This window comes from Hyperolius riggenbachi, chromosome 4 (genome assembly GCF_040937935.1).
Source record: "Hyperolius riggenbachi isolate aHypRig1 chromosome 4, aHypRig1.pri, whole genome shotgun sequence".
Classification (NCBI taxonomy): domain Eukaryota; kingdom Metazoa; phylum Chordata; class Amphibia; order Anura; family Hyperoliidae; genus Hyperolius; species Hyperolius riggenbachi.
Window position 1 is genome coordinate 455046546 of NC_090649.1, and position 24848 is coordinate 455071393.

The 24848-nt window shown below is 44.7% G+C and overlaps 1 protein-coding gene across 4 annotated transcripts in view; it reads left to right on the forward strand.

Annotated features, from left to right (window-relative positions):
- The window catches only part of TOGARAM2 (TOG array regulator of axonemal microtubules 2), a 143976-nt gene that overhangs the window by 107897 nt on the left and 11231 nt on the right, over positions 1 to 24848 (forward strand). For all 4 annotated transcript variants that reach the window (XM_068279655.1, XM_068279652.1, XM_068279653.1 and 1 more), the window contains 6 exons: positions 660 to 765; positions 3565 to 3800; positions 8100 to 8258; positions 8586 to 8703; positions 8780 to 8886; positions 9904 to 10114. In XM_068279655.1, coding sequence (XP_068135756.1) covers positions 660 to 765; positions 3565 to 3800; positions 8100 to 8258; positions 8586 to 8703; positions 8780 to 8886; positions 9904 to 10114 — 937 coding nt within the window. The remainder of the gene's footprint in view (positions 1 to 659; positions 766 to 3564; positions 3801 to 8099; positions 8259 to 8585; positions 8704 to 8779; positions 8887 to 9903; positions 10115 to 24848) is intronic.

Here is a 24848-nt window from a genome sequence, read left to right on the forward strand (position 1 = left end):
GTTTTACAGCTATCTTGTTCACTTATTTTTATAGAAGAAAAAAAAAGGACGTTTTCATATGGGCTGTAAAACTCTTTCAAAACGCTTTGAAAACGCTATGTATTGGCGTTAAGCAAAAGGCTGACTTTCAGCCTTTTCTACCGCAGCCTCTAGTGTGAAAGAGCCCTCAGCATTCAAAATGATTCTTTCAGAGCAGTCTGTGAACTATTGACCTCTCCTCTGGCAGAGAAGAAGTAAATAGTTCGATAACACTTGAGATAATAAAAGTCAGATAACAGCCCTCTCCAGACTTTGAAAGTCGCAGAGCTTCATTGCTTTTTTGCATAGAGATAACAACTGGAGTTTCTTAACTCTTCCTGTACTGGAAACAATTAGACTGATGTATCTGATCTTAATGTTTTATTTCGTAGCTGTACTACACATACAAATCATAATATCATAATTTTTGTTTCGCTTCAGTGTCTCTTTAAGTGGTTAGGCTCAAGTGCAGTAAGATCCATCCTGATTATATTGTGAGCTCCTCTGAGGGACAGTTAAGTGACAAGACATTATACTCTGTACAGCGCTGCGTAAGATGTCAGCACTATATAAATACTAAATAATAATAACGATAATAATAATCCTTCTGTACATTACTCATGATCTCCATGTTATTACAGGGAGCAGAAGGAGAAGGGTCTCCTCAGCATGCGATGCCTAGCTTTCTGGCACCCTGAGGTGCTCTGTTCCCGGATCCATGATGTCTGTATGGCGGTCACCAGAGAGGTAAGTCCTTCTCCAACACATGATCTACAGACACAGGAGGACACAGTTACATTATAGAGGAACTAGAACCATTAGGATGTTGTATAGCAGGCTAAAGGGAACCTACCTTAACATATCTTTGGAGACTGTAATGCTAAGTACGACTTCATTAGTGTTGGGCGAACACCTGGATGTTCGGGTTCGGGAAAGTTCGCCGAACATGGCCGCAATGTTCGGCATGTTCGGGCCGAACCCCGAACTCCCCGAACATCCCGCTTTTGGGGGCCCTATGGGGTCGCAGGCATAAGGGGGGAGCATGCCCCGATCGCGGGGGGGGGGGGGTCGGAAATTCCCCCCACCCCCTCCGCTAGCGCTCCCCCCTCTGCCCGCTTCCCCATACAAAAGTTTCAGGAAGTACCGGTCCGGTGGTAGTGGGTGGCTGGCAGTGGGCGGCACTGTGAAGTGAGTGACTGAGGAGGAGGAGTCCGGAGAGTGACGCGTTGAGGGAGGCCGGGCAGCGGGCGGTTCAGCAGTAGTACCGTACTACTGCTGAACCGCCCGCTGCCCGGCCTCCCTCAACGCGTCACTCTCCGGACTCCTCCTCCTCAGTCACTCACTTCACAGTGCCGCCCACTGCCAGCCACCCACTACCACCGGACCGGTACTTCCTGAAACTTTTGTATGGGGAAGCGGGCAGAGGGGGGAGCGCTAGCGGAGGGGGTGGGGGGAATTTCCGACCCCCCCCCCCCGCGATCGGGGGGAAGCTCCCCCCTTATGCCTGCAACCCCATAGGGGGGCAGTATTCGGCCGAACAGGGCCCTGTTCGGCCGAACAGGGGCCCTGTTCGGCGGCCAATTAGTAGTTCGGGACTAATCCCGAACTTAAAAGGCCGAACACCATCAGGTGTTCGGCCGAACTCGAACATCACCCGAACAGGGTGATGTTCTGCAGAACCCGAACAGTGGCGAACACTGTTCGCCCAACACTAGACTTCATCTGAAAGGGCGACTCCATGAATTGCCATTGGTTCAAGCATTCTATTTACTATCCAAAGCAGAAATAGCATAAGTGATTCAGCTACTGTGCTCGTACACAGCAGGGAGCGTGTCCACGATAACATATCCTACAAGCTCTTGTTGGATATGTTTGGGGGGTTCCTGCCTAGCAACAGTGGAAGCGAGGAGGGCACGGGAAGCCTCTTTTTTATAGGTGAGTATCTCATTCTTTGCACCTTTTGCCTCAGGTACATTTTGATGTTGTTTTTATCAGATTATTTCATGGTTGTCTGTATCGCCATCTAGAGGTAATATGTGGTATTTGCAGTTTTTATCCTGTGCGAGTCTGTGCACCTGAGGGCCCATTCACACTAGGGATTGCAAAACGCAAAATAACTAGTGTTTTGCAGCGGCAATTATTTCACGATTTGCCTGTATTTTTAATTGTACATTTTCCCAATTTTTGAACGATCGCAATTCACGTTTTTTTTATTGCAATAGTGATCGCTCTTGTGAAAAGCTCTGCATGTGTTTGTGATTATCGCGATTCGTGGCTGATCGCGGCTGTGAGATCACTGCCATATACTTATTATTACACTAGCACTTTTTAAAGCGCTAGTGATCGTAGGCGACCCTGCGATCATCGGTAAACGCCCGCTAATCACCCCAGTATGTATGGGCTCTAATGCTGTTACTAGACCTGCCTTGTTCTGACCTAGGAGGTCAAGCTGAATTAATACCTAGAAAAAAGTACTTTGCTTTCAGTAATGCTACTAATTAGTGGTTTGTGATCTCTCACTGCCCAGTAAGTAATTTAGGCCTCTTTTCCACGAACTGTTTACAGGCAGTGAAATGCTTCTCAAACTCTCACAACTGCTTGCTGCTGCCTGGTAACTGCTCGCTGCTGCCTGGCAACTGCTTGCTGAGCACACAGCTTAACAGTTTGTGGAAAAGAGGCCTTATGGGAGTAAATTTTATGCCTTTACAACCTGTCCCGCTACTGAGGCAGCAGGGGTCAGGATAAGCAAAGGTCACAGCAAAGAAGTTACAGTTATGATTAAAGCAGATCCGAGATGAAAAACTAACTATAACAAGTAACTTGTCTATATATCTCATCTAAAGTTTAGATAGTTTACACAGCATATCTAGCTGCAAACAACTTCAAAAGTATATGATTATTTATTCCTGTGATACAATGAGGGCAGCCATGTTCAGTTTGTCACCTTGTCACAGGCTGAGGGCTGGAGATGCTATCAGCTTGCCTGTGTGTAAATTCAGTCCCCTTTCCTCCTCCCCTCTGCCTCTGAAATCAATGACTAGTAACCTCCTCCTCTTCCTGCCCAGACTGAGCTCCCATAAGCCCTTGCTACTTTATAAGGAATTAGAGTATTAAAACAAAACAAAAAAAGTATTTGGCTTGAGGAATGCCCTATAAACTATATGAAAGGAACACAATTATGCAATGAGTAAAAGTTTACCTCGGATCCACTTTAATTAGGGTTTCCTGGTGTGTAATTCGGGATTTATCTCCTAACTGCTCCATCTAGTTACTGGCCGAGATGGTCAGTGAGATGCTAATAATTTTGAGCTGGTGCAAATGCTATGCTAATTTAATGCCAATTTATGCAGCTTTGAAATGGACCAATCAGATGCTGCTGCATAAGTTGACACATTTTGCATAAAAATTTCATCAACTCAGGACTATTTGCATATCATTTGACCACACCCTTAGCTACTAGCCTTTAGATAAAATACATAATAGCATAAACTGTATAATGGATATTTAAAGGCTAAGCATTTGTTACCATGTTTTCCACACCACCAGGTTAATAATCTGCGGTCCAAAGTCTCCCGTCACGCCATCAAGACGATCGGAGACCTCTTCAGATGCCTGCGGAGGAACACGGATCAGGAAGTGGAGGAACTGGCCCGGATTTTGCTCCACAAGATCGGCGACTCCAACGACTTCATCAGAGAGGAGGCCGACAAATCTCTGGGAATTATGGTGGAGAACGTCAGCCCGTCTAAGGCGATGTCAGCGCTGATCGCCGGAGGAGTCAAGTGTGTACAAACATCTCAACTCACTAATGTTCTTCTGTGATAAACTGAGATTCTATGTCCCCTGTCTGAAATAACTACGAGGCCCGATTCTGAGCTGATAAGATGGCTCGATAGATAATTTCCGACATGTCCGATCACCGTTTGATCGTTTTACCGCTCGATTTCTCATTGAAGTGAATTGAAAAAAAATAAGAAAAATGAGCAGAAGATAAGAGAATCAAGCGAGCAAAACAATCAGGCGCAGAATCGAGCGCCAGAATCGATCCGTGTATTCCCAGCATTACACCATGGACATGTTGCCGGACAGCGGTACTCTTCTCTGCCGTAGCTCGTCGCAAGGGACATGCAAGTCTGTGGAGACTTGCACAGTTCATGCAATCTGACGCGGCGCATCAGCGCAATCCCAACACACAAAGTCTGCAGAGCATTACATCATGAACCAAGCCTACCGCACGGATCACACAGTAATGCAAGTGAATGGGAGATGCAGGGAGTGTGCACAACAGGAGCGCCGTGCGACCCAGCGCGCATGCGCGGACCGACAGGAATACCAGTGATGTACTTCCTGCCCAGCAGGCAGTATGTCACTTGCCGGGGGCGGCAATATGCATATGACCCTATCGTTGCACAGTGACGCAGGGTCATGTGAAGAGTCATTTGTGCGGTGATGCGGCAGCAGGCTCCCCTGCCGCTCAATCACCGGACCATTTAAGTGTAAAACCGGCCTAAGGACACCTTTATTTTCCTTTAAACTACACCAGTTCTATGGCATCCTAATCTCTTTAGCTGCAGTAGTATCTGAATCACACTTAAAACAAGCATGCAGCTAATCTAGTCAGACTTCAGTCAGAAACATCTGATCTGCTGCATGCTTGTTTAGGGTCTATGGCTAAAAGTATTAGATTTCCGGAAGAGAAGAAAGAGAGGCACCGTACCTAGATTACACCTTTATTGGGCTCCAATGGACATCACATAGGCGGTATGCAGTGAGGTTAGTGCCTCTGATGACGCGTTAGTACGCGAAACGGCTGTCAGGCCTCACCTAACCCCCACTGCATACCGCCTATGTGATGTCCATTGGAGCCCAATAAAGGTGTAATCTAGGTACGGTGCCTCTCTTTCTTCTCTTCCGGAAAACTGTTACTGCACCTGAGCAGCACGTACCCTATAGCACCAGCGGCTCCAGCCCACCTGCCGCGTCTAGTGCCAAGTCTTTTGTCTTCTGCCTGTGCTAAAAGTATTAGAGACAGAGGATCACCTGGACAGGTAGGTATCTGGTATTATTTAAAAGGAAATAAATACTGTATGTCAGTGTCCATATCCCTCTTGCTTTAAGTGTGCTGTAACGGAATAGCCTTACCTGTCTGTCTCAGAGTAAACAAACAGATACCAGCATAGCACCAATTAAAAGCTGATAAGATCAATGTTCTGGGGCCCTGGTGCAGTTGCAACCTCTGCACCCCCTATTGCTATGCCACTGATTACCACACTTATATGCGGTAAAAGTAATGCAAACAGTTTTAAATCTTTTTTTGCTCTGTGTGCAGGCGGGTATGTTCCCCATGTGTCAATCGCCACTTCATGGGCCTAAAAATATTCTCTAGAGAGGACCACTACTGCCTCTCAGCACGTGCCTGACCTGGGCATGAACTCTGAGTCTGCCAAACTCAGGCACCCACCCTCCCCCAGTGCATGAAACATGACACTGACCGAGCTACACACAGGGACAAATATAGAGCCTGCACACATCACCACTGCCAGCACTGTCAATCTGAGCTCAATATAGCTGCTGTGCCCAGAACTGGCATTAATAATACTGTAGCTACAATAATAAAAGTAACAATAAATAATAATAATTGCAACAATACTACTACTAAGAAAACTAAAAAAACAAGTGAAAATACCCAGGACTCGGAGACACCCCAGGTGTGTTATTTTCAGGCAAGGACAGGAACACTAAATATACAAACACAAAGAATGACGCCCGCAAGGTTCGATATTTGATCTCTCAAGTGACAGTTTGGGTCAGAGTGCTGTACAGACGAGTCATGAGGCTACAGCCTAGTGACACATTCTGTTGCTATGGAGAGGGAATGCAGGACAACGGCGAGAGACATGAACAATGCGCTCAGCCGAGGGAATCTGTCACTCTGTCTCTCTCGGCGGGGAGGCTGCCTTGGCTGAAAACTGTGTGGTATGTGTACGAGGCCTACAGCCCTGTACACACACTAGATTAAAGTCGGCTGAGGTGACTGATAGTGACCACTTCAACCGATAAACCGGTGTTTATTGGCTGAAGCGGTCGCTGCACGGCCAGTGATCTGATTTGTTTTGGGAGGGAGAGAGAGGAAGATAGCTAGAGAAGGACATAGACGAAGTGGGCGAGAGAATGCTAGAGAGAGAGAGAGAGAGGCAGGGTCTTCGGCCGGAGTGGGAAAGACTTAAAGCAGATCTAAAGCAAAAATAGTTATGAGATGATGAATTGTAAGCATAGTACGGATAATAAATAGAACATTAGTAGCAAAGACAAGAGTCTCTATTTTTATCTTCAGTTATATAGCTTTATTTATGACATTGCATCAGACTTTTCCAGTTGCAATATAGAATACACACTCTGTATTTTAAGCTGTAAAATGAAGCAGAGCTACCCTTTGAACCTTCCTGCAGTAAAACCTTATCTCAAGCTGTCTCTCACGGTTTGTTGGCTGTTTAAGCTCTTCAGGAAACAGGAATGAGTTGGACCAAGTTAGTCACTAGCTCAGAGAAGCTCTTTTGCACAGATAACTCAAGTTTTTTTAAACTCTTTCTGTACTGGAAAAGAATATGAGACTTTTTTTTGCTACTAATGTTCTATTTATTATCCGTACTGCATACAGTTTATACAATTACAATTCATTTTTTCATAGTTTATTTTCACTTCAGATTTACTTTAAAGTGACACTGAAGGGGAAAAAAAAAACCTTTTGATATAATGAATTGTATGCATAGTACCGATAATTTATAGAACATTAATAGCATCGAAAAGAGTCTCATATTTTTATTTTCGGTGATATGGCTTTTTTTTATATATAACATTGCATCATTCTATCATATTTTCAATTAGCTCTACTCTGTTTAAACTATGAAACAGAGCAGAGCTAATGTCCCTTTGAACTCCCCTGCAGTAAAACCTTACCTGAAGCTGTCTCTTATTGTTTCTTTGCTATATAAGTGCTTCCGAAAATAGGACTGTCTCAGAACCAAGAGGAGCTCTTTCGCATAAATAACTAGTGATGTTTCACAACTTTTCCTGTACTGGAAACCATATGAGACTGTTCTTTGCTACTTATGTTCCATTTCTTAGTTGTACTACACATAAAATTAATTATCTCATAAAATTAATTATCTCATAAGTTTATTATCACTTCAGATTCCCTTTAAGTATAGTTTCTCTGCCTGTGTGCACAATAAAAGTGCTAAAAAGCACCCCCACCTTTACACCTGCCAACAGTGGCGTAGCAATAGGGGGTGCAGAGATTGCGACCGCATTGGGGCCCTTGGGCCAGAGGTACCCCAAGAGAGCCCTCCCTCAACCACAGTATTCGCTCTCTATTGGTCCTGTGCTCAGGGCCGGGCCGAGGCATAGGCTGGAGAGGCTCCAGCCTCAGGGCGCAGTGTAGGAGGGGGAGCACAATTCATTCAGCTATCATTCTTAATTGTGTTTGAAGCAGAAAGAAATAAGAAAAGGGGATACATAGCAGTGACTGCAAGCCAGATAACTAGATATTAAGGTGTTGGGGAGGTTGTGGGCCCTGTGGCACCTCTTAGTCTAATAGCAATCAGTGTGTGACGGCTGGGGTGGCAGGGATGGAGGGGCGCACTTTGGTGTCTCAGCCTTGGGTGCTGAAGGACATTGTCCCGCCTCTGCCTGTGCTGGTAATATTCACTTCTATAGATGCTTTAAATAGTAGTGATCACTAACAAACTGTTCCCCACCCCCCTTCTTGCACCTCTGGCACTGTGGTTGTCCTTGGCAGGTTTTGGTTCACCACATCAATAGTTATGTATAAAGTGCTTGTGGGGGGGGGGGGGGGGGGGCGGTCATGTAAAACCTGCACTGGGGCCCATAGCTCCTTAGCTACGCCACTGCCTGCCAACCAGCTATTCAGTTGCCCTGTCAGTCATTATTATTATTATGCAATGTTTGAAAACAAAGTTTCCTTAGTGTGGTGGCTGCTGCTCCAGGGTCAGAAATTGCAATAATAAAGGGATCCAAATTCTATGCTGCAGTTATAACATGCCTTGTCTTCCCCTCTGCAGTCACCGGAACGGCTCGGTCAGGAGGTGTATGGCCAAGCATCTGTTTGGGGTGGTGGAGCTTCTGGGGCCGGATAAGCTGCTGTGTGGAACCAAAGAGAGCACAGACACCTTCCTCCGCACCCTTGTCAGGCTGGTCCAGGATGGGCAACAAGACACCAGGTGCGTGACAGGCTAATACTTGGGAGACAAAATGTATAAGGTTAGTCTAATATAGTATTTAATGCAGGGTCTGAGAGTACAAGCTAGATATCAGATATAAATCGGTTTTAATCGGTTTTTACATCCGATTCCGATTTTTAATCGTTACTGCATGCTGTGTTTTTTCCTTCGTTTTTCTGTTGATTGCTTTCAGGGAAAAACGGAATTGCAAATTGGAAACGGAATCGGAATCGCAAAACGGATTTGCAGTGTGCAGGGAGCCTCAATGTGTTACTGCTTGTGGTTAGTATTAGGCTCACATATCCTAACTACTGCTCCTTATTGTAGGTTTTATGGACGTCGTATGTTCAGCCTGATGATGGTCCACCCTAGGTTTGATTCTCAGATGGAACGCCTGGTGCCATCACATGAGCTGCGTGACCTCATTGCCACGGTTAAACAGAAGGTATGTGAAGTGGTGTAATTTGGCCGGAGTGTCATGTTTTACGTGAACGTAACACTTCATGCTGTGAATATTCCAGGAACTCCACGATAGTGTCACAGAAGTCCCATCTGCTAGAAGCCAGCGGCCTCCTCAGAAGACCAGCGCTGTGGTGACCACACGGGAAGTCCAGCAAGGGGAGCATAGGTGTGTTTCATGTTACAGATCATCTGTGATTAATGATATCTGGACAGAAATTGTGAAAAAATATATGTGCACAGTTATAGTGTACTTGAGATGAAAGGAACACAAGGATTTGTATTTACCTGGTCGCTTCTTCCAGCCACCTGTAGTGTATCAGCTCCCTTGATGTCCTCCTGGTCTACTCCATTGTGCTGTTGATAACCCCGTTAACTTGGCTCAGACTTGGACTCCTATGGCCGGTGCTGTTCTAAGCATGCACATTTTGTTAAAACTTGTAACTGCACTTGCGTAGAACACTCCTGGCCACAGAAGTGCAGTAAAGGATGCACAGAGTCCAGAGCAGGGCATGCGCAGACAGTAGCCTGTAACCCAGTCGATCACACGAGGGGCAGGGCTGGATTTACCATAAGGCACTGTAGGCACGTGCCTACAGGCACTTGATGATGGAAAGGTGGCTCACACCCCTCCCCGAGTGCCTATTTTACTCCTTCCCTATGCATAGTCCTAATGAGAGGTTACTCACCCGGCTATAGCCAATCCACTGATGAGATCTCCCTTTAGTCAGGGGCACCTCTAGCTACATACTACTGATGATACTTCTGGCTACCTAATACTAAGGGGCACCTATAGCTACTTAATATTGAGGGTACCTAATACTGGCTAATTATTATTATTATTATTATTGATTTATAAATACTAAGGGGCACCTGTAGCTACCTATGACAGGCAAGGGAAGTAAGGGAGAAGTGACAGCTGGGACAGCCAGCACACTTGCGGTGCGGTTTGGCGATGGTATGTGGTTCATGGAGGGCGAAGTCTATGGTGCCAGGACATCTGTGCCTATAGGCTCCTGTGAGGTAACTCCAGGCCTGCCAGCAGGACATCGAGGGAGGTGACGGGGCTGGTAGAAGAAGTAGTGACAGTTTGACAGAAGTTCTGTAATGATTTTTATAAAGAAGAGTGGAAGATCTGCCCTGTTTGTGGAAAATGTTGGTGTAAATAGCGTATGGTTTCCCGTAGTCTCAGCAGAGCGGAAGATGCGGAGGCGGCGGCTCTGGAATCTCCGGCCCCCCGGAGGCAACCCGTCCGAGCTGCCGAGGTAACAGAGCAACTGAAGGAACTCACCAAACTGCTGACCGCTAAAGAGTACCAGAGCAAGATGGACGGCGTGACGCTGCTTGTGGAGCACTGCAAAAACAACGCCAAATTCGTCACCAGCAACATCTCACAGGTGAGTGGAGAATAGAGGGCCGAGGACTGCTTAGGAATAACTTCTCCCCAACAACAAGGGAAAACTGCTGGATAAAGAGGCCGGGATCACACTATACTGGATGAAAACTGATCCTGTAAAATCCGATCAGTTTTCCATTTAAAGGACCACACCAGCGGGAAAAGAAAGCAGTTAAAATCTGACAGAATTGACAGATTTTTGACTAGTCCATCTCGTCACGGGAGATTCTCAGGATTTCTTTGTTTACAAAAGCATTTCCTGAACTGCAGTTTAACTGCCAAATTAGTAAGATGCCAGCCCCTTACTCACTTGCACACTATTTTGACAGACTTAACTGCTGTTCAGGAAATGCTTTTGAGAACAAGAACCCCATGAGGAGATGGACTAGTCTAAAACCTGTCGGTTCTGTCAGAATTTAACTTCTTACATTTTTCTCTGGTGTGGTCCTTTCAATGGATCAGTTTCTTGCAATGGCATCGGTTTTTCATAGAGTTCCGTCCATTCCATTTTCGTGTCGCCACCCACTCGGTACCTGCTGCAGCTGTACGAGTCCTCTTCAAGCTGAAACGGATAGTATACAGATCCCAGAGCCCGATCAAAAGCAATAGATGGTGGTGGCAGCAGCAGAGAAGGACCTGAATGGACGGCGGTAGGGGGTCCAAGGTATGGGACGACCAGCTTAGACAGAACGGCAGAGGCGTAGCCAAGGTTTTCAGCACCTGGGGACATAGATAGTTTTTGCGCCCCTCCTCTGGACAAAACGAATATGGTCATGAGTGGCGTCAAATGTACAAATACTATATATGTATAGCCATATGTGCCCCCCTTTCCCCCTATTTAGATAGCTTAATGTGCCCCTTCTCCGATTCAGATAGCCTGATGTTCCCCCCTTTACATAGCAAAATGTTCGCTCCTTTAGATAGCCTAATGTGACCCCATTTCCCCCTTTAGATAGCCAGATAGGCCCCACTTTTTCTGCTGCTATTAACCCTCGTGGTGCTACACTCGGGGTAGCCGCCGCAGAGGATTTCTCTGCCCCGGGAGGGATTTTTTGAATAAAAGTTGTTGTAGCCTTTGTAGCTAGCACTGCCATTGTCCCCCAAGTCCCTCCGCTCTTTATTTATCGCCCCCATCACTGCCGTTATACTTAACCCCCCCCCGATCCTGCGATGGCACAGCCTCAACAATCAGCCCCAGGCTTCGCTATGGGGAAGATCGGGATTGCGCATGACGTCAATGACGTCAGACGTCATGTCCGTTCGTCGCCATAGCGACAACTGAAGCTCATTGGGGAGGCTGCTAGGTTAACGTATAGTGGCGGCGATCGGGGGGGATCAGAAAGGGTGCGGGGGGACTTGGGGGACAATGGTAGCTAGCCTAGTGCTAGCTACAATGGCTTAGACCACTTTAATTCAAAAAATCCCTCCCACGGACACAGCCTCAGAAACTGCGTACTGCCAGGGAGGTTAATTAACCATTTCAGCCCGCGAGGATTTTTCACCTTATGCATCAGAGCAATTTTCACCTCCCATTCATTCGCTAATAACTTTATCACTACTTATCACAATTTATTGATCTATATCTTGTTTTTTCCGCCACTATTTAGGCTTTCTTTGGGTGGTACACTTTGCTAAGAATTATTTTTTTATAAATGCATTTTAACAGGAATATTAAGAAAAAAATTGAAAAAAATCATTTATTTCTCAGTTTTTGCCCATTATAGCTTAAAAATAATACATGCTACCGTAATTAAAACCTATGGATTTTATTTGCCCGTTTGTCTTGGTTATTACACTATTTACATTTTGTCCCTAGCACAATGTATGGTGCCAATATTTTATTTGGAAATTAAGGTGCATTTTTTCAGATTTGCGTCCATCACTATTTACAAGCTTATAATTTAAAAATTGTTCGTTGTATACCCCCTTCACATGCATATTTAAAGAGACTCTGTAACATCAGAAACATCCCCTGGGGGGTACTCACCTCGGGTGGGGGAAGCCTCCGGATCCTAATGAGGCTTTCCACGCCGTCCTCTGTCCCACGGGGGTCTCGCTGCAGCCCTCCGAACAGCCGGCGACAGACCCGACTGTCAAATCAATATTTACCTTTGCAGGCTCCAGCGGGGGCGCTGTGGCTGCTTTCGGCTCGGAAATAGACGGAAATACCTGATCTCCGTCGGGTCCGCTCTACTGCGCAGGCGCCGGAGACTTGCGCCTGCGCAGTAGAGCAGACCCGACGGCGATCGGGTATTTCCGCCTACTTCGGAGCCGACAGCCGTCAGAGCCCCTGCGCAGGAGCCGGGAAGGTAAATATTTACGTCGCCGCTGTACGGAGGGCTGCAGCGAGACCCCTGAGAGACGGAGGACGGTGTGGGAAGCCTCATTAGGATCCGGAGGCTTCCCCCACCCGAGATGAATACCCCCCAGGGGACGTTTTGACGTTACAGATCCTCTTTAAAAAGTTCAGACCCTTAGGTAACTATTTATGTTTTTGGTTTTTTTTATTGTAATTTTTTTTTCATTCAAAATTTTATTTGGGTAATTTTTTTGGTGTTGGGAAATAAACAGTTAATTTTTAATGTTATCATATGTGTAAATTGGCATGAACAATTTATGTAGATGTAGTTATACTATTTGGCCACAAGATGGCCACCTTGAGGTTTTTTTTTCTCCTTTTGCTTCTCGCTTACCGGAAGCACAAGGAGGACGGGGGAATTTATTTTTTTTCAGAAAAACTGTGGTCTTTCAGAAGAAACCGTAGATTTTTCTGCCTGCAACTTAGATCGGTGAACGGGAACCATGTTCCCGATCACTGATCCCAGGGCCACCGGGGGACAGCACGGGGACACAGGGGTGCGCCCGCGAGCGTGCCGAAGCGCGCCTCTGCATCAGAGCAGCCGCCTGGACATGAGGCTCATGTCCGGGCGGCTGAAATGGTTAATGCTTCTCCACTTCTCTGTAGAGGGAGGGAGAGAAGCAGAGGCACTTCAGCCAGTTAGCGAGCTGCCTCTCCCGGACTTCAGGGTGCAGTTACTGTGGTCCTCACAGTGCTGCCCCCGGGGACATATGTCCCCCCTTGCCCACCCATAGCTACTTCTCTGGAGAACGGACATCATAGGCTACCACTGAGTCCCTCAGCTTCCAACGCCATCCGCTTCTGAATGATCTGAGAAAATCGCGCAGGGCCCATCATTGCGTTCTGTTCATCAGAACAGACATAACGGATCCTTTATGAATGGACTGATTTGAATGGATCCTATTGCTTTGCATATGATCCGTTCGCATCCATTCTGATTCGTTCTGTTCTGTTCTGATAAACTGAATTTTTTTCTTCCAGTGTGAACCCAGCCTGGTACACACCCTGCAATTTCCCGTCAGATTGACGGTCGAACCAATAATTTCTGACAAGTCTGATCTGATTTCCGATCGTTTTTATGATTGATGTTGTATAGAAGTGATTGGAAAATTAATAAGTCCTGTTGGCACATATCTATAATCATTGATTATCGATCTAGTCACATGGCTACAGTTCTGGACTTATTTTAACCTGTTAACAGCCACAAGTACGTTATCTCACTTTAAAGGATACCTGAACTGAAATGTGACATAACGAGATAGACATGTGTATGTACAGTGCCTAGCACACAAATCACTATGCTGTGTTCTTTTTTTCTTTCTCTACCTGAAAGAGTTAAATATAAGGTATGCAAGGGGCTGACTCAGTCCTGACTCAGACAGGAAGTGACTACAGTGTGACCCTCACTGATAAAAAATTCTCTCTTTTTTACCTCTTTCTTGCTCTCAGAAGCCATTTTCTGCTAGGAAAGTGTTTCATAGTTGGAATTTCTTATCAGTGAGGGTCACACTGTAGTCACTTCCTGTCTGAGTCAGGACTGAGTCAGCCACTTGCATACCTTATATTTAACTCTTTCAAGCAGAGAAATAAAAAAGGAACACAGCATAGTTATTTGTGTGCTAGGCACTGTACATACACATGTTTATCTCATTATGTCACATTTCAGTTCGGGTATCCTTTAAGATAATTTGTCTTTAGCTGGCAGAACTCCTTGTGCTATAAATATTTGGCTTGCTTTGATCTCCCTCTACTAGCAGACAACATAGAAACTGAACATAGAAGTCCTCTTTTATTGTTTCACACTGCCCTCTAGTGACAAGTGGCCATAAATACGCATTACAGCAGTACTAATTAGAAGCTAGGAAATCTAACAACGAAGAAATAAAAAAAATGCTAAAATTGGGCTGGAGCACTTGCAAGCCTCTAAATAAATTGACTGCTATAGGGTTAAATAAAGTCCTTTTTAGGAGGAGGGACTGTGTGTTTAGCCAACAGTGAGTTTCAAGTTAGGAATGGGGTGGGGTTTTCATACTGTCAGACACAGCACTGCCCTTTGGGTGGAGCTGTTGAGCGCTGGCTGATAAGGAACAGCCCACTGCCTTTCAGACACTAAGCCCCATAATGCTCTAAGTTATAACCGCAGCACATCTGACACCACTGTAGAATATTTGGCAGCCGTTACTGGTGTCTGAAATCAGCAGGTTTAGACAATTGAGGCATTGGAAAAACCTTCATGTAATTGTTAGTTAGAAGAACTTTATTAGAAAACAAATACACTTAAAGTGAACCTGAACGGAGTAAAATTATTTAAAATAAACATGACGTACCTGCAAATGAATATTACATACTTACCTCACCACCAGTTCCTCTCAGGAGCTCATCATTTTGTTCTTACAACGATTCATTCCAGTTCTGACAACATTTTGTCAGAACTGAAATATAACAGATGCTGTGTCAGTTATATATCAGCTGCTGTCAGTTATAACTGAAAGGACAACTGATGTGCAAGGTAATGTCCATGTTTCTCTATGGCTCAAGAGGGTGATGTTGCAGTTTAACAGTGTGCTAACCCAAAAGGTTTTAAGGGGTAATGGCCATTTTCAAAATGGAGGCCGAAGAATTCCATTTATGGCAGTGGCCAAACAGGACGCTGGAGAGGAGAAGAGATAGATGAGTAGACTACATGGGAGGTAAGTATGCCGTGTGTATGTTTATTTTGACTTTTTATTTTCAGTTCAGGTTTGCTTTAATGTCGATAGCCGATATAAGTTTCACATGTTTATTTTTGTTTCTGCTGGGGTTTTTAGTGTAGAGTTATTAATGAGTAACAGGGTTAGCATGTTACAACTGATCTCTATGTTTGGGAACACTCAGTGACGGACAGAATATTTTAACATGATCATTATGTAAAATGTTTCCTGTATCTAAAGATCCGAACAGCCCAAAGCTAATATATTAGTTGCATAATAGTGCTAGTAATAAAAATACCAGGCAACAATCCTCTGGCACTTGTTGAGAACAAGTTAAAGAGAACCAGAGATGAAGCACCCTCTTGTATTCAACCTTATAAATCAGTGGGAACATGACAGTAAACACCTAATCTGCTCTTTGTTTCATTGTTCTCTGTTGAATCTGACTGTTATCACCTCTGATAAAAATCCCGACTGAGCACTCAGTCTAGCTTTGCTACGGAAAGATTATAGCTGAGTCTGTCTTCTCTGGTGTCTTTTCAAGCCCAAGCCTGCCCCCTTGTGGCTCTGCTATAATGACTCAGCTATAATTATTCCCTGCAAAGCCAGACTGAATGCTCAGTCCGGGATTCTTATCACAGCTGATAACAGACACTTTTAGCAGTGAGGAGAAAACAGAAAGCAGGGTAGGTGTTTTCTCTAATGTTCTTACTGATATATATGGTAAAATACACAAGGGTGCTTCGTCTCTGGTTAAAGGACACCTAAAGCGAGATGGATATGGAGGCTGCCATGTTTATTTTCTTTTAAACAATTCCAGTTGCCTGGCTCTCCTGCTGATCTTTCATGCATCAGTATTGTGTAAATCACACACCTGAAACAAGCATGTGGCAAATGCAGGCAAATAAGCCCCGGTTCACACTTGCATGAATGAAAAACTGATCTGTGTAAAAACTGATCCGTAGAACAGATCAGTTTTTAGAAGGCATCAGTTTTCCATCTGTTATCCGTGAGACGGATGCGTAGATCCGGAAAAATCACTGCAGACCCAAACTTACGGTCTATCTGGAAGAACAGGCTGAACAGATCTGTTTGAATGGAGCAATGTAAAAGGATCCTATTCATTAGCATAGGTTCCGTTCACCTCCATTACGGTCCGCTAAACGGACCATTTTTTACTCCAATGGGAACCGGCCTTAAATTGTACAAAAGTTAAGATACCCGAAGTGACATGTGACACGATGAGATAGACATGTGTATGTACGGTGCCTAGCACACAAATAACTGTGCTGGGTTCCTGTTTTTCTTTCTCTGTCTGAAAGAGTTAAATATCAGGTATGTAAGTGGCGGACTCAGTCCTGACTCAGACAGGAAGTGACTACAGTGTGACCCTCACTGATAAACACTTTCCTAGCAGAAATGGCTTCTGAGAGCAAGGGGAATTTCTTATCAGTGAGGGTCACACTGTAGTCATTTCCTGTCTGAGTCAGGACTGAGTCAGAAAGAAAAAGTGGAACACAGCATAGTTATTTGTGTGCTAGGCACTGTACATACACATGTCTACCTGCTATAGCAGCATAGAGGGAGCTATTGTGGCTGGGAACGCGAAGAATCACTCGCGTTCCCAGCCTGTCGGCTCCTGACGGCGAAACCGGAAGTGGCTGCCGGCAGGGACAGGAGGATCGGAGGGACACGGCGAGGGCACCGGACATCTGCAGGGGGCTATTGGAAGCCCCAGGTGAGTAAAACTCATTTTTTTTTTGTTTGACTTAAGGTTCACTTTAAAGGAAACCCAAAGTGAGAGCCATATGGAGGCTGACATATATATTTCCTTTCAGTGGCGTAGCTAAGGAGCTGTGGGCCCCGATGCAAGTTTTACAATGGGGCCCCCCCAAGCATTCTATACATAGCAATTGATACGGTGCACCAAAACCTGCCAATGGCAACTACAGTGTCAGAGGTGCAAGAAGGGGATGGGAAACAGTTTGTTAATGATTACCACTATTCAAAGTATCTAAAGAAGTGATTATTATGAGCACAGGACCAATAGAGAGCTAATACTGTAGTTGAGGGAGGGCCCTTCGGGGCCCCTCTGGTCCAAGGGCCCCGATGCGGTCGCTACCGCTGCACCCCCTACGCCCCTGTTTCCTTTTAAACGAGGCAAATTTCCTGCCACTCCTGCTGATCCTCTGCCTCTAATGCTGGGAATACACAATGAGTTTTTTTTCGTCAGATTTACTGGCCGTTCGATTTTCCGATCGTTTTTCTGATCAATTTCCATTCACTACTACTATGAGAAAAACAATCTGAAATATAATCGAAAACAGATTGGACCTGTCGGAAATTATCTATAGAGCAGTCTATCTGCCAAAAAAACTCCTGGTGTATTCAGATGACATTTTTTTACTTTTAAAATTAGCCCCTTACCTCCCATACTCCCTGATAGGTACACATAATTTTTTAGTAAAAAAAAATAAATAAAAAATATACAATATACAATAAAAAATAAAAAATACATATATAGTTACCTTAGGGACTGAACTTTTTTAATATGTATGTAGTAGTATATTACTGTTATTTTTTTCAGTTATGGGTTTGTAATAAGTGATGGACGCAAAACTGAAAAAATGCACCTTTATTTCCAAATAAAATATTGGCGCCATACATTGTGATAGGGACATAATTTAAATGGTGTAATAACCGGGACAAATGGGAAAATCTATATATATAATAGAGTAAGTGCCTCAACCTTCAAGCAAGAAGAAGTAGTACTTTGCATGAGAAGATTTATGCGTGCTCAAACACCAAGTTTAAGGCTTCTTTTCCACGGACTGTTGAGCTGTGTGCTCAGCAAGCAGTTACCAGGCAGCAGCAAGCAGTTACCAGGCAGCAGTAAGCAGTTACCAGGCAGCAGTAAGCAGTTACCAGGCAGCAGTAAGCAGTTACCAGGCAGCAGTAAGCAGTTACCAGGCAGCAGTAAGCAGTTACCAGGCAGTAGTGAGCAGTTGTAAGAGTTTGAGAGGCATTTTACTGCCTATCAACTGTCCGTGGAAAAGAGGCCTACCCTAGCAAGTCTGGCTTGCAAATCTGGCCTAATTGGCTATTCATGAGGCAATGCTCATGCAAATTTGCTTTTGCATGCCAAACTATGCAGGGTCAAAAAACCAATAAAGCGGTCGCCCAGCTGCATGCCGGTGATGAGCGAAAATGCAAAAATTTGTTTCGACAAATGTTTACCGAATTTTCGCCTAATTTCGTTTTGACAGGCAAATTTTCCATCTAATTTTTTCGCATTAAGTTTCGCCTAATGCCTGTCATTTTCGTGTTACTTGCGTATTATTGCGGACATTTTCGGCATAAGGGCATTAGCGTCCGCATTCAGAGAAGTTTTTTTGCACATTATTGCGGACATTTTTCCGTATAAACGTCCGCATAGACTGAATTTCCATGCGGATTATTGTGGACATTCTTCCGCATAAGGGCATAAGCATCCACATATAATGAATTTTCGAAAAAACGCAAATATTTCTGAAGATTTTCGTGAAAATTCGCCAAAAACGAAAACGGGATTTTCGATGCGAAAATTACTTAGGTGAACATTCGCAAGCAACACTGCTACATGCTACATTAGCACTATCCAGGAGCGCCACAGGGAGGATTCCCAATGCCCCCTTTTTATACAACCGGGGGGACAGCGGGGTCCCAGGCTCTCTCACTGCCTGGGAACCACAGCGGCACCCCGGAGGGGGAGGCTAGGTGGCGCAGGCGATCCCCCCCCCCCCCCCAAGCATGGCCAGCGCTGGGGAGAGCCGTCCGCACCCACCTCCCAATATTAAAAACAGGCACTTACCTTAACGTCCATTGCGTTCTGCTACATGCGCATTAACTTAGGGGCACCACATGAGAAAGGAGTGAAGCATGGGTCACCCCAAGCTTTAGAGCTCAGGGCTGGCTCACATACAACACTCCGGGGGGGGGGGGGGGGGGGGGGAGGAAGGACAAGCGCAGACAACTAACTCCAGGGCTCACACCACCGGAGCAAGCCATCCACCACCTGCCTCCAAAGGATACAAACTGCAAAAAACGCTTTCCGTTAGAAAATTAATGCGCATGTAGCAGAACGCAATGGACGTTAAGGTAAGTGCCTGTTTTTAATATTGGGAGGTGGGTGCTCTCCCTGGCGCTGGCCACGCTTGGGGGGGGGTCGGCCGCGCCACCCAGCCTCCCCCTCCGGGGTGCCGCTGTGGTTTCCAGGCAGTGAGAGAGCCTGGGACCCTGCGGTCCACCCGGTTGTATAAAAAGGGGGGCATTGGGAATCCTCCCCGTGGCGCTCCTGAATAGTCCTAATGTAGCATGAACTTATTCCCGCAGGGCGACCGCTTTGCAGTATTAGTTTTTTGACCCTGCATAGTTTGGCGTGCAAAAGCAAATGCATATTTGCATGAGCATTGCCTCATGAATAGCCAATTAGGCCAGATTTGGAAAGCCAGACTTGCTAGAGTTAAACTTGGTGTTTGAGCATGGAAAGCTTTTTTTGCAGTTGTTTCCTTTGGAGGCAGGTGGTGGATGGTTTGCTCCGGTGGTGTGAGCCTTGCAGTGAGTTGTCTGCGCCTGTCCCCCCCCCCCCCTGGAGTGTTGTATGTGAGTCAGCCCTGAGCTCTAAAGTTCGGGGTGACCCATGCTTCACACCTTTCTCATGTGGGGGGCCCAAGTTAGTGCCCATGAAGCAGAATGCAATGGACATTAAAGTAAGTGCCTGTTTTTAATATTGGGAGGTGGGTGCGGACGGCTCTCCCCGACGCTGGCCATGCTTGGGGGGGGGGGCTCTTGCGGCACCTAGCCTCCCCCTCCGGGGGATGCCGCTGTGGTTCCCAGGCAGTGAGAGAGCCTGGGACCCCGTGGTTCCCCCGGGTGGTATTAAAAGGGGGTATTGGGAAGCCTCCCCGTGGTGCTCCTGGATAGTGCTAATGTAGCATGAACTAATTCCCGCAGGGGGACTGCTTTGTGGTATTAGGTTTTTGACCCTGCATAGTTTGGTATGCGAAAGCAAATGCATATTTGCATGAGCATTGCCTCATGAATAGCCAATTAGGCCAGATTTGGAAAGCCAGACTTGCTAGGGTTAAACTTGGTGTTTGAGCACGCATACATTTTCTAATGGAAAGCCTAAAGGCTCATACACACATCAGACTATAGTCTTTGGAAAATGAAAGATCACAGACCAATCTTACCACCCTTCATGTAGTATGAGAGCCATACTCTACACAGTCTTTTCTATGGAGCTGAACTCCACATCAGAAAAAAATCTTTGCAAGATGCTGCACACACAGAGGCTGTAGAGACACAAAAGATCAGTATCTGCAAAAGATCTGTTCCTGCCAAAAATCTATTCCTGCAAATTGCAATGATAGTCTATGAGATCTGCAGATCATCATACACACATGATTTAACTGACATTCATCTGCAGATCAAGCAATCATCTGCAGATCTGAAAATCCATCCTGGTGGATCTGATCTGCAGATGAATGTCAGTTAAATCATGTGTGTATGATGATCTGCAGATCTCATAGACTATCATTGCAATTTGCAGGAATGGATTTTTGGCAGGAACAGATCTTTTGCAGATACTGATCTTTTGTGTCTGTACAGCATCTGTGTGTGCAGCATCTTGCAAAGATTTTTTTCTGATGTGGAATTCAGCTCCATAGAAAAGACTGTGTAGAATATGGCTCTCATACTACATGAAGGGTGGTAAGATTGGTCTGTGATCTTTCATTTTCAAAAGACTATAGTCTGATGTGTGTATGTGGCCTAAAGGTGGGTACACACATCAGATAAAAGTCTTTGGAAAATGAAAGATCACAGACCAATGTTACCCTTCCATGTAGTATGAGAGCCATACCTACACAGTTTATTCTATTGAGCTGAACTCCCCATCAGATAAATTTTTTTGCAAGAAGCTGCACACAAAGATGCTGTACACATGCAACAGATCAGTATCTGCAAAAGATCTGTTCCTGCACAAAAATCAGTTTCTGCAAAAGCAGCACCTGTAGTCTAATGATCGCCCTATTTATGTGTATATTGCAAAATGCATTCATAGTCTATGATATCTGCAGATCTCATGCTGGGCATACACAGTATGTTTTCTACCATGTAATCGAGCCGTGTCCGATACCCCGCCGGATCAATTCTGCGCTCGATACCGGCGGGCAGGACAAAAGAAGAAACGAGTGGAAAATAAGAAAGCGCTCGCGGGGACGAGCGAGAATCGATCCGGGTGCCCGCAGGGACGAGCGGGAATCGAGCCAGCGGCTCGATTACACGGTAGAAAACGTACCATGTATGCCCAGCATAATACACACCTTGTTTGACGGACATTTATCTGCAGATCAGACAATCCTCTGCAGGTCCAAAGATCCATCCTGGTTGATCTGATCTGCAGATGATTGTCCGTTAAACAAGGTGTGTATGAGATCTGCAGATATAGACTATAAGGGCCCTTTTCCACTAGCGCGTTTGCGCTGGCTAAATCGCAAAGTCGCAAACCGCTAGCGATTTTACAATCGCTACGGTTTGCTTTTTAACATAGGAATCGCGGTAGGTCATTTCCACTACCGCGATTCGTTTTTTACCCGAACGCGAACGCTCGGCGGAGCGATATTTGCCGCGATTTTGCTATGCAGTGCATAGCATAGCAAAATCGTGGCCGCAAAATGTCGGGGAATCGCCGGTTTTGCGATTCAGCAATCGCTAGCGTTCAGCGTGAACGCTAGCGACTGCAGGTGGAAAAGGGCCCTGAATGTATTTTGTAGGTACTGATCTTTTGCAGGAACAGATCTTTTGCAGATACTGATCTGTTGCATGTGTACAACATCTTTGTGTGCATCATCTTGCAAAGATTTCTATCTGATGGGGAGTTTAGCTCCATCGAATAGACTGTGTCGGTATGGCTCTCATACTACACGGAAGGGGGTAAAATTGGTCTGTGATCTTTGATTTTCCAAAGACTTTTATCTGATGTGTGTACCCACCTTTTATTCTTCTTGCTTCAAGGTTGAGGCACGTACTCTATTAGATAGATCAAAGATGCGGCGTATGCTACGACGCGGGTCGGCTAGTAAAATATATTAGTTTTAATTATGGTAGCATGTATTTATTTAAAACTATAATGGCCTGAAAACTCAGAAATAATGATTTTTTTTTCCATTTTTTTCTTAATCTTCCTGTTAAAATGGATTTATAATTAAATATTTTTTAGCAAAATGTACCACCTAAATGGTGGTGGAAAAATCAGGATATAGATCATTTCAGTGTGATAATTTTATTATTATTATTTTTTATTTCTATAGCGCCAGCATCTTCCGTAGCGCTGTACATAATACAAACAAATAATGGGGAACAAATATACATAAGAAATACAAGACACTGTACAGTCATGACATTGAATAGAATAAACATAGATACATAAATAGTTGATTTATAGTTTGTACTTGGTACATGTACATATGTTAAAATAACAGCAGTATGAGAAACACTAGGAGGAGGTCCCTGCCCTTGCGGGCTTACAATCTAACAATCTAGAGGGTAGTGGGGAGGAAACAAAAGGGAAGGAAACACAAGGATTAGTGGGTGAGCCAGTGTGCCTTCAGTGCTGCCTATAGCAAATTATAGGCTTGTCTGAACAGGTGTGTTTTCAGAGTACGTTTGAAGGTTTCCAGACTCGTGGCATGACGAACTGGCTGAGGGAAAGAGTTCCAAAGGAGAGGGACAGCCCGTGAGAAGTCTTGGATGCGAGAGTGAGAGGAGGTAACTAGGCTGGAGGACAAAAGGGATAATAAGTAGTGATAAAGTTATTGTTGAATGAATGGGAGGTGAATGTTGCACGAATGAATAAGGTAAAACGACCCTGAAGGCTGAAGTGGTTAAAGGAAATAAGTATGGCAGCTTCCATATGTCTCTCACTTCGGGTTCCTTTTAAAGACATCAGATGTAAATCTTGTATTTTTGTTTATGCATAGACTTCAGCTAAAGTCTATTTATATTTTTACTAATGAGAACATGTTGTTAATTTTTCAGGGTTGACCTGTTCAAACTGATCTATAATATTTGGAACACTTAGTGATGTTCAAAATATTTTAACATAATAATTATGTAAAATATTTTCTGTACTGTGCCTTGCAAAAGTCTCCACCCCCCTTGGCATTTTTCATGTTTTGTTGCCTCACAACCTGGAATTAAAATGGATTGTTTGAGAGTTTGCACCATTTCATTGACAGAATGACAGAAAGACACACCTTCCTCAAGCTGTATAGGCTCACTCAAAAGTCGAGTGAGCCTATACAGCTTGAGGAAGGCGTGACTCTCCGAAACAGTGTCTGTCGCTGTCCCTGGGCTTCATCTCTTTTATGCAATAAAGAGCTTTAAAGAGGAACTCCAGTGAAAATAATGTAATAAAAAAAGTGCTTCATTTTTACAATAATTATGTATAAATGATTTAGTCAGTGTTTGCTTATTGTAAAATCTTTCCTCTCCCAGATTCACATTCTGACATGTATTACATGGTGACATTGTTACTGTGGGCAGGTTATGTAGCTGCTTCTAGCTGTTCTGGCCCTTACAGACAGCTGTAAGCAGCTATTTCCTGTCTGTGAACATTGTTACATTGTGGCAGTTTGCCCAGAGTACAGCGGTCCCAGAGCTTCTTGTGGAAGGGGTTTCACCACAATATCAGTCCTACAGCGCCCCTGATGGTCTGTTTGTGAAATGCAATAGATTTTTCATGTAAAAGGGGGTATCAGATACTGATTGGGATAAAGTTAAATTCTTGGTCGGAGTTTCTCTTTAAATAGATCTACGTGGTGCTGCTGATCTCTGCTTTTCCTGATTGAGATGCTGCTGGACTCCAGCACCATATCAGTCTAGCACACGTCTACCCTCATTAGAGTGCCTATCAACTTTGCTTAACCTATTTTGGTTCCTGGACGTAGTTTCTACGTCCAGGAACCATGCGCGCTACAGCGCGCTCCCGCGGCCGATCGCGCGCGTGCACGCGCACTCCCGGCCGCGGATTCGGTAGCCAGGGAATCAATGTATCGGGCTACGGTGCCCGATCATTGATTCCTCTCCCCCGCTGAAAAAGCGACAGCTTCTCTCGGAAGCTGCGCCTTTTCTGGCCGTTCCCTTCCCGATGCGTCACTGTAAGCGTATGTTACACTTAGAGTGACGTCATGTAAACAAACTCATGGCCGCCATCTTGTGGCCAAAAAGTAATACTACACCTGTAAAAAAAAAAATTTAAATTAACACACATTTACATTATAAATCTATTGTTTACCTCCCACCCTCCCAAAACTACCCAAATAAAATGTTTACTATAAAAAAACAAAACATTACAATAAAAAAAAAAACAACATGTAAATATTTACCTAAGGGTCTAAACTTTTTAAATATCAATGTAAAGATGAAATATTTCTATATTTTTTTTTATTTTAAACTTGTAAATAGTGATAGATGCAAAACGGAAAAAATGCACCTTTATTTCCAAATAAAATATTGTCGCCATACATTGTGATAGGGACATAATTTTAACGGTGTAATAACCGGGACATATGGGCAAATACAAAACGTGAGTTTTAATTATGGAGGCATGTATTATTTTAAAACTATAATGGCTGAAAACTGAG